Source organism: Daucus carota, chromosome 7 (genome assembly GCF_001625215.2).
Source record: "Daucus carota subsp. sativus chromosome 7, DH1 v3.0, whole genome shotgun sequence".
NCBI classification, from domain to species: domain Eukaryota; kingdom Viridiplantae; phylum Streptophyta; class Magnoliopsida; order Apiales; family Apiaceae; genus Daucus; species Daucus carota.
Window position 1 is genome coordinate 2,706,455 of NC_030387.2, and position 11,110 is coordinate 2,717,564.

General features: G+C 34.2%; 1 protein-coding gene across 1 annotated transcript; it reads right to left on the reverse strand.

The window, feature by feature from the left end:
* Positions 1 to 1,323: 1,323 nt before the first annotated feature.
* On the reverse strand, positions 1,324 to 6,453 carry LOC108193549 (heat stress transcription factor A-8). Its single transcript, XM_017360256.2, has 2 exons — positions 6,075 to 6,453; positions 1,324 to 2,489 (listed from the first exon to the last, which is right to left on the reverse strand). The coding sequence occupies exons 1-2, from the start codon at positions 6,282 to 6,284 to the stop codon at positions 1,596 to 1,598; spliced, it is 1,104 nt and encodes a 367-aa protein (XP_017215745.1). The 5' UTR covers positions 6,285 to 6,453; the 3' UTR covers positions 1,324 to 1,595.
* Positions 6,454 to 11,110: the final 4,657 nt, after the last annotated feature.

Here is an 11,110-nt window from a genome sequence, read left to right on the forward strand (position 1 = left end):
TAACATTTAGGGAATGAGTAGGGGCTCTACTGAAGTGAATTTTTCTAATCTGAAGATTTTGGGAGGTGTCACGTCATTCTTTTTATCACAGTATTACCGTTTAACGAGGGAAGGAACATGGGCTTAAAAACAAAAAAAAACAAAAACAAATGAAACATTTAAATATGTATGATGGATGAGGTTAAAAAAACAAATGAAATATTTAAATCATCAACTCAGTGCTTTCAGTGTAGTGACCTTTAGCTCTATTATTCTCAGCACAAGATGGAGGATATCTGCCCATAAAGACTAGATCGGAGACTTGCCCGCAATCAAATGTGTGGAGGCTTGATGGAGGAGAGGCAGGTTTGGACTCGAGATTTGTCTCAAGTTGTTGGAAATCCTGGGCGTGATATGGCTTGACATTTCAAGTTGTTGCAAGAAGGCTCGGGGGCTTGGGCTTTATATCTGTGTTTAACTTTTTGTAGAGATAACGTACATATAATTTTATAAAACTAAAGCCCGAGTCAAAGCCCGGTTAGACCGGGCTGGTCCACCAAGCTAGCTCCAGTCCTTCATTTTTCAGCATTTATTAGGCCTGACCCAGCCCGATAATCAGAAAAATCTGGTCCAGTTAAATTAGAAAAAGCCCGGGGAGCGGTGCTGGGCCTAGCAGGCTGGTCCTTTTGTTCAGGAGAAATTGGTTTGATCACATATTCACATGTCTTGAATAAAAAATTAAAAATGAATTAGTAAAAAGTTGTTATGATAAGAGCAATTTGCGATTTGCGAAACACAAATTTTTACCAAATTGTCAGATTGGTCACGTGTTGAAACAAATTAAAAATGAATAGGAGTACAATCCTGTTATGAATTATGATCAGAGCAATTTGGGAAAAACACAAATTTCTCAAAAGCTATATCCGCTCTCTACATTAGAGCTTTCATTTCTCTGTCTTTTTCTTTCCACTTGAAAGTTGAAAGACAAAAGATCATGAAGAACTCATCCGCCTTGCCCGCAAATGCCCCTCTTGATTTTGTAAGATGGGGAATGTATTTTAATAATAATGCAGTTCCCCTTCAGCAATAATAGTTATGGGGGCGCTTGAATTAAGGTTGGGAATGGGAGTCGGGAATGGTACGGTAACCCAAGAAGTAGGAAAGATATGATTTAACCACTTAAAAGGATTAGGGTTCCCATTTCATAGCACCAAATAACTAATCCAAACACTTGTCATGGGATTAACGTTCCCATTCACGTTAACCGGACTCATTAACCATAAACCAGACATCCCCTGAAACAATTAACAAAAAAGCTGTGGCATAGCCCACTGATCAAGGAAAGACACAATATGTAATCCCAATAACAAGTTTCATTGTTCCAATCAAAAATTTAGTATAAAAATCTCTAAATGTACGGTATGTTGATTCAAGTATATATTTCATACTAGGGGAGTTTTGCATGATTGAACCTCGAGTAACCAGGACCAAGAGAGCTTCAATACAACTTTAAAAATTCAAAGCCATTACAAAAGCTTTACATTTTTTCCAAAGTACAGCTACCTGCTGCAGTACAGCTCTGCCCAAGCCAAAACTTGTTTACCTGGGATTCAACTTCAGGAGATTTCCATCGATTTATTCTGATATTCCTCTCCCTCAATTGTGAGTTTCAAATGTTCAGATTCTTTTAGCGGGGGAATAGAATTTCCTGATTCCTCATCAGTTCCTGTATTTAAACCTTCCCCAATATCGAATCCAACACCATTCACATCCTGTAAGAATGGATCAGATAAAAGCAACCTGTCCATGTCATCCTCTAAAGGAAGATCAAGATTCAGTGACCCTTGATTTTCCCAACCAATAAATTCTTCATCAAATGTTCCTACCATAGGAAACATGGAATCTATATTCATAGACAGATCGTTCACTTCTTCAGGAGATAAATCTAGCTCCAGCATGTTCTTCGAATTTGGAGATGGTATGCGAAGTGGCTCACCAGATCCAACCATTGGTGGCTGATATCTTACTATCATCCCATCTGAAGCTACTATTTCCTGATCCTCAGTCACTTCTTCCAGTACAGTTTTACCAGATTCCGGCACATGCCAATTTTTGTCCTTTGGCTGAAGCAACTTCATCAAAAATGCAGGACTTTGCATGGCCATCACAATGAATGAGAGCAGTTGTTGCTGATTTTTCTCCATGCTTATTAACTGTTCTCGCACCCTTAACATCGTCGCTTGAGAAGTTTGTTGGTGCTGTCTTAGCTTAACAAGTTCCTGCATTAGCATTTCCTTGTCAGTCTTAAGACTCTCAACTTTCTTCCACAGCCTAGCAGTTTTCTCTTCATTCTGTACAGAAACATCCTTCACTTGTTTCTGAGAAGGCTTGCTCTGGTCTACACTTTGTATATGTTTCTTTCTAGGAATATTCTTCAGCAAATGCTTTTCACCCTTAATGAAACAATCATTAGCAAATTCATAGCGATCTGTTTCAATTTTCCTGAAGCCCTGGAACATTGCAATATATAATTGTCATCAGTAAATCACTCAACACATCTAAAATAGCTAATTTTTACTTCTCCTAGCAAGTATACTGAGAAGAGATGTATCCTTGTCTAGTACAGATATCAACCAATACAATGACAAGTTCTAAATAATATATTATCAGATTTGGATATCAAGTATTTAGTAAACAGAGCTCCCTATTTCTCTTTCTCATACTAACAGCACTTTTCTTTTTATAAATTCACAAAATTATTAAAACACTCCACCACAATAGACGACCAGCTGATGCAGGTTGGAAACTGAAAACAAAGATATAAGGTGTAAAAGGAAACAATATAGGCTCTGGTTTTTCAACCACAGAAAACCCACTACCCCAATGATCAATCATGTGAAGGAGGGAAGTGAGAAGTGTTTAGAAAAACAAATCATAACAAGAAAAGATTGTACTCATAATCAATCAAGCCTAAGCGGACCATGGCAGGAACCACTTCACCTACATAGGCTAACCATATAAAAGCTGAAGGGACTGAGACCCGTGAGCATTTGGGCTTACTAAAAAAACATCCAGCTAAAAATGAAGTAGCAGCTAGATCCCACATAAAAATTCAGTAAATAAAAACATCAAATTCTTATATAATTAAACTATGTCATGATAAATGTAGAAGTTCCATTTTGATTTCATCCCTCATCAACAGCCTGTTCGACATAAACAGATCTTGATCGTTACAATAAACCTTCTCAACTTTAGTTTCTGTAATTCTCTATGATAAATGCAGTGCAGACTTTCTAATTTTGTTTGTTTGTCACTATATATGCATCTATAAAGAGCAGTGCTCATATAAAAACTAATTTTCGCCACAAACTAGCTGGCCCAGTACTTATTTAGATCTTATAAGATCTTAACCATACGTTAAAGTTCAACATACACACACGCATATCATACACATATACACATACATACATACATACATACATATATCTATACACCTGGGAAGCATGGGTGCGGGTGCGGGGATGCGCGGTGCGGGGATACGCGAATTCGGCAAATTTCAAAAAATGAGGATACGGGTGCGGCGGGATACGGCAAAAATAAAATATTTAAAATATATTTTTTATATATATAATATTAAAAAAATATAATATATATATATAATAATTAGTAAAACTAAATTAACAAAATTATAAAAAAGTCAGCAAATAAAAAATAAAGATATTAAAAGGAGACAACAACCAGATTAGCAGTATTTGTTCATAATCCACGTGGATAGCCAAGCCCAAGCCCAATACAACAAACAACCACTGCCCCAACAGAGATATACAATACACACAGATATATACAGGCATAGCAGTCGGAGCAGATCGAGCCTTATGCGAAGAAGAAACATCCGCCGCTCGCCGGAAAGAAGTAGACTAGATCGGGGGCTTCAATTACGGCTGTTTAATATGCTGTGAAATTACCGATGTTGCCCCTCCCGCACCGCATTTCCTGTACCGCCGCGTATAGGTCAAGGATATTCGTCGCCACGCCACCTGGCGCACCCCCTGCCGCACCGCGCCGCACCGCTGCGCACCCCCGCACGGTGCGCGCACCCCCCTGCGATTCTTCAGTAGTTTGCCGTATCCCTGCTTCACAGCTATACACAAACAACCACACAAACATCGTAGTTATATTTAAGGCCTTTCCTTTCGCCTATGAGCTATGTCAGCATCTAGAGTAATGGCTGCTCTAAGCTGATTACTGATACACTCTTTGGGACAAAAAGGAATAAGACTAATCACCTTCCAGATTAAATAACAGATTTAAATACACAGTTACGGATGACAGATACAGATCCATCAGAGTGAACTATTCCTGACAATATAAATAAGCATATGATTAAAGTAAAATAAAAAAATATCCTACCAAAAGTTTGAGACAAAATATCCTCTACTTCGCATCTTATGCAAACTCTACATTATCATTAAGCAGGCCTTAACCATCATTTTCACATCCAAAAGATTAGTTCAGGTCTTGAGGGGCGTTTAGACAGTTATTAGAACGTGAGTACATCTTATGCAAACTCTACATTATTATTAAGCAGACCTTAACCATCATTTTCACATCCAAAAGATTAGTTCAGGTCTTAAGGGGCGTTTAGACAGTTATTAGAATGCGTGTAGGGGAAAACAGGAATGAGAATGATATCAAAACCCTTAAGGCGTGTTGAGATGATTTACCCCTTAAATAGGAATAATTCTCCCATTCCAAGTGAACACCAGAACCGACAACTAACATATGCAAATGACATTCCAATTCATTTAATCACATTTGCTATGATTCAAGAATCACACAGCCCCTAGTTTATCATTGCCAATGCTATAGAGATTATCAATGTAATTATCATAGCTAAATTAGGGTATGGAGCTCTAGATCTTAATCCCTTTTGCCCTTATACACTAGATAGTAATGGTATATGGAATTCAACAATCTGTTCCAGGACAAATTTAGCTCAATCATCATTGGTAAATATTACCCCATTCTTTCAGGAAAACTTGAACACGTACAAAGCGCACGTTGACAATTAGAATGCACAAAAACTAAGCCCACTAACTGCATGCATTAGAGTAAATTATAATCTTTTTATTGTACTAAAAAGCTCAGTAGAGACATCAGTTTAACAGTCTTGTTGGGCGGTAAAATCCATATTTATTAATGACTATGACCATAAAGAATAGTTCAATCTTCAACCAGTATAATCAGAATATAGAATAACTATTAGAGACAGGTAACCGAGAGAATTTCATCACAATGATAAAAAGGAACACAAGAATTAAGAATGACCTAGGAAGCATGAGGGCGGGTGCCGGGTGCAGGTTCGCGGTACGGGGCTACGAGAAATTCGTCAAATTCAAAAATACGGAGATACATGTGCGGGGGATACGGCAAATATATATATATATACAGACACACACACACACACATATATATAACTCAAATTAAATTTATAACAGGTCCAATTTTCCATATAACCAACCAAATCAAATCTTCTAAAAAAATCCAATCAAATCGTATCAATCAAAATTCAAAACATATTTATTATTTATCAATTATCAGTTTATCACCAATCATATACAAGTGTACTAGATTTATACAACTTATATACACACATGAGCAGTTAAACCTAATCGTACATCCGTTGCCACCTACAACACCCCCCTTAAGCAATGCCCAAAAAGTTACAAGTCCTAGACAATGCCGATAAAGGATGACACATTTACAGTCTATATACAAATACACATACAAGCCACAGACTCTTCCATCCCATTTATGTACATGCCCACAAATAGATTACATCTTACCATTTTTCAGCACACAAAAAACAATAAATCATATAATTAACACACATATAAGCACAAACATCAAAACAATTACACAACTCAATTCACATTTCAAACCAAAACAAGACTACATCACATTTTCTTGGAGACCTATTCATTACTAAAATCCAAGAAACGTACAAGTAAGGGGGGGGGGGAGAGAGGGGGGGGGAGAGAGAGAGAGAGAGAGAGAGAGAGAGAGAGAGAGAGAGAGAGAGAGAGAGAGATTACATAGATATTTAGCTGTCTCACAAAACTGGAGAGAGTATTATGCTTATAATACTTAGGAAGCAACACGGTCGAGAATTCAACATCATCCCAAATCACAAAGCTATCATTTCTCGAGCCCCATGAGATCAACCCATCAGTCGTCTCATCATCTACCATCTCATATAACTTCGTCAAAAACGGCGCTACATCTCCCGCTGTTTTCTTCCCCATCTCTCCCAAATCTCGCCGAGATAGATTGAATCCAACGCCTCGAAATTCTCGCTTTTCACGAATTGGGGTTTGGTGTGTGATTTGTGTGGGTTCGAACACAGCAAGTACAAGGAACGGCAATAGAATGGGAGAGTGTGTACATGTAACGAAGACTTACTCGCCAGGTCTTAAAAGTACGAATGAGTCTACGTCGTATGTATATAGTAAGAAGTGTCCCACAAAGAAGGACCCGACTTTATTTGGGCTATTTGTGGGTTCACAATGGACCTTGCTCGTTGCTCCATGTTAAGGCATGGTCCGAATTTGTTTTTGTTGGGCCTGCTTTCGAAGTTTAAAATATCGTAGGGTTGTATTGAATTGAGATTTTAAAGCATTTTTTTGTATTCATGAAATCCGAGGATATTCGATTGGGATTGTTTGAAATCTATTAAAATCTTGAGTTATTCAATTGGGATTTTAAATTATGATACAAAATTTGTTGGTATTCAATTAATCAATTGGGATTTTAAATTATGCTTTAAAATCCGATAGTATTCAATTGGGATTGTTTAAAATCCATTAAAATCTGATGGTATTCAAATGTTGATGGATTTTTTTGGATTTCATAAAATGATAGATTTTGTGGCATTCTTCGGTGTATTTTAAGTTTTTTGAAATCCCACCAAAATCAATGGGATTTTGAGGCATTGTGCTTAAATTCTATCAACTCTGCGACATTTTATCAAGAATCCGCACAAAATCAAAATCACGTACGATCCATTAAAATCCGTAGACTAAAAAGAATTCATTAAAATCCCAATCGAATACACCCCCTTTAATCTGCATGCCGGAACTACATACAGACCGGCTATCGCTTAAAAATTATTTTAATATTTCAAATTTGATATAATAGTATAGTGTAAATGAATTGTGAATTTTTTAAATATTTTTTTGAAACAAAGGTGTTAATCTAATCATAATCGTACGGTGTCTACACCGATTATCGAGTAGAACAAATAGTAAATTGCAAACGCCTCTTCTCATAGAGAGACAGTTAAACAATATTTTGAAGAAAATGTATACAGAGGTAAAGTATTCGCTTCATGCATTCTCGTTGGTACTCTCTTCATCATGTCCTCGTAGAGCTATTGTTTAAGCTATCGAACAGAACTGAGATTCCATACAAAATTTCATCACCAAATCAAAACCATGCGTACAATTAAAAAGTGAAAAACAAAACTCTAACCAAGAAGAGAAAACAACCTAAAAATACAAGTCAAAATTGAAATAAAAGCAAATTGAAAACAAAGGAAAATAAAAAATTTAGATCTGACAGCCGAAATCACAAGATATACGATTAACTCTCGTATTCGATAAGCTCCACTTGTATAATGGAAACTCCAATGATTTAAAATCGATCCATAATCATCCAAATTCGATCCATTGATTATAATCTAACAAAAAACGGATACAAAACGATCTCTAAATTAATTAACATAATATAATCTGATGCGACAGAATTTATTGAAATAACAATACGAATTTAATCCATTGGTAGTCGAAATCCTATTTATCTTTTCCAACTATAGTTAAAAAAATTACTTTAATTCAAACAAAAAGGTTAACTTATTTAGAAAAAAAAAATGTTAACTTATTGATTAGTTAATCATGTCTTAAATTATTTTTAATAATATTCTGCTGCTAAAATTAGAACCCTAGACAAAATCTATTAATCAATCATACAATCCTAGAATCAAACATCATGCACTCAAGATACTAATGTTGTGTTAAGTTTGGATTAATGAAAAATTTTATATATATTCTATTTTATTTTCCGGTATTCATCATTAATATTAGAAAATATTTTATTTCCTTTATTATTATTCCAGCTCATTATCTGAACGAGTAGCACGAACTGGTACATCATCTGACCGAGTAGCACGATCTGGTACATATGTTTCTTGAATCTGAGTCGTACGTATACCCTAATACATATTTGTCGACGCTGAGTCGCACGTATACCATTGTACATGTTTCGCTGTGTTGCACATATTTAGTACATGTTTCTCGACGTTGAGAGTATCGTCGAAGTTCAGGAGATTTTGTACCTTTTCTGATTAACTATCTTGTATTTCTAATAAATACTTTAATAGTTGATAGTTGAAATGTTAAATTATAGGATTTGTCTAGTGTGTACCCATGAGCACATGCTAAGTACCAAATTCTATAAGTTTGGTGGATTTTTATTGGTGTGGTTGGTGAATTTGTAAGGGGGTCCATCATTATAAAGGAATAGACGCGGATCAAAATCCACCATACTTATAGAATGTGGTGTGTAGTGTGTGCCCACGTGCACGCACCAGAAAAACTGTAAATTATATCATATAAATAATGAGTTTGTTTTGATTGATTAGTTAGATTAGTACTTATATGAGAATATAATAAAATTTAACTAATACTCCCTCCGTCTCATTTTAGTTGTCACCTTTGGTTTTGTGCCGGTCAAATTGATCAAAGTTTGACTGAAATTTATTAATATTTTATCAATTGAAAAAAAAATCATGTCACCGGAAATAACTTTTAATCTACTTTAAAATGTAATTTTTAATTTTTAAAAATTATGAAAGAGTGACTTATAATCTTTTATCAAAAATTAGTCAATTTGACCAACAAAGATAGAAACGTGACAACTAAAATGGGGGAGAGAGAGTATAATATTAAATATTCACAATTTTCATTTTTTTTAGCATTCCATTCATATATCTCTTAACTAGAGTTCAAAAAATCTCTATGGAAAGAATGCTCAATGCTCCATTATCCACCCAAATCTCGTGATAGAGAAATTGTATCTACTCATTTTTTTCTCGTGTCTATGTCTACTCTTCTGTATGAGGAAGAATGCTCCATTTATTTATCTTTTCATTATCAACCCAAATTTTGTGATAGAAAAATTGAAGCTACTCATTTTTCTCATGTTTATGTCTACTCTTCCACTCATGCCAGTCAATTTTTACTAGTAACATCACACTAAATTTATTCATCCGAATTAAATATAACATATTTTTTAACCTTCAAATACCCGCCAGTAATTTTGAGATCATCAATCATCTATGGACAATTGGTAACTGGGATGATATTATTATTTTCATAGTTATCTTTTATATCAAATATAACTGATGATATATACTTTTAGTTGGAAAATTAATTACACTATTCAAAACAATAATATATTATCTTTATTTATCCGGAGAAAAAATTGATAATGAAATTATTATTTTATCAATTATTATCGGTTATTACGTTCAAATTCATAAATAATTTTTTTATATTTGTTATATTATAACCGGAAATATGTTATAAAAAGATTATTTTTGTGGACTATTAGGTTAAATATATCTTTAAATTTTGTGTGGCAACTTAATTTCAACAAAGTTCAAAAACTTTCTATTACAAAGTTAAAAAAAAAAAAAGGTAATTGCATATCCCACCCCCTAAGTATCGTTCAAAAACGATAGAGTACCGATACTTTAAGAAACTCAACTCGCACCCCTTATCTTTACTTCTCAAAACCGAGATGCACCCCCTGCCGTTAACTTCCGTTAACTCAGTGCACTCCGTTAAGTCAGTATATATATAATTGCAATTCGGACCCCCTAACTTACGTTCAAAAACGATATGGTATCCATATTTTTGAAAACTCGAATCGCACCACCTATTTTTACATCTCAGGAACGATACGCACCCCCTCCGTTAAATTCTGCTACCTTCGTTAAAATTCTCCCCCGTCTCAATTTACATGTCCCTTTTGCTTTTTGAGGAGTTAAATTGACTAATTTTTTACCAACTATTTGAAAATATGTATTTATTATTTTAGAAAATAGAAAGTTACATATTAAAATAGACTAGATTTAATTTTTGATGATATTTTTTTAAATTTTTTTGATCAATTTTTCCAAACAAAATAATTAAAATTTATATATTTTAATCAATAGATAAATTTATGTATTATTTATAATAAATATCACATGATATTTATTTATTTAAAATAGTGTATATTTTAAGTACCTAATACACATGTCACTAAAAATTTAAAATCATTCAATATGTAAAATCATTTTGACTTCGGGATAACTTAATTAAACAAAAATTTTAAAAAAAATATCATCAAAAAGTAATCTAGTCTATTTGTTTTCGCAAATAATAGAGGGTCCGAATTTCACAAATAATAAAGGTAATTGCAATTCGGACCCCCTACTATTTACCTCTATTAAAATAGGCTAGATTTACTTTTTGATTAAACGACAAGAGGCTTATATAAAAAGCACATTATACCTAACTTACGTTCAAAAACAATATTATACATGTACTTTTGGAAACCCAAATCTCACCACCTATCTTTACAACGATACGCACCTCCTCCGTTGAATTCCGTTACCTTCCGTTAAAATACTCCTCCATCTCAATTTACATGTCCCTTGTCAAATTGACTAATTTTTGACCAACTATTAAAAAAATATTTATTTATTATTTTAGGAAATAGAAGGTTACATATTAAAATATACTTTCTAGCTAGCCTGTTTTAATAGAGGTATCTAGTCTATTTTAATATGTAAATTTCTATTTTCTAAAATAATAAATACATATTTTCAAATAGTTGGTAAAAAATTAGTCAATTTAACTTCTCAAAAAGCAAAAGGGACATGTAAATTGAGACGGGGGAGAATTTTAACGGAAGGTAGCGGAATTTAACGGAGGGGGTGCGTATCGTTCCTGAGATGTAAAAATAGGTGGTGCGATTCGAGTTTTAAAAAATATAGATACAATATCGTTTTTGAACGTAAGTTAGG

Bases quoted from the DNA above. Each gene is read 5' to 3' on its own strand.
- LOC108193549 (XM_017360256.2), bottom strand. From the start codon at position 6,284: ATGGGGAAGAAAACAGCGGGAGATGTAGCGCCGTTTTTGACGAAGTTA. The intron at 2,490-6,074 runs GTAATCTCTCTC...GCAATGTTCCAG, and splicing joins TGAGACAGCTAAATATCTAT to GGCTTCAGGAAAATTGAAAC.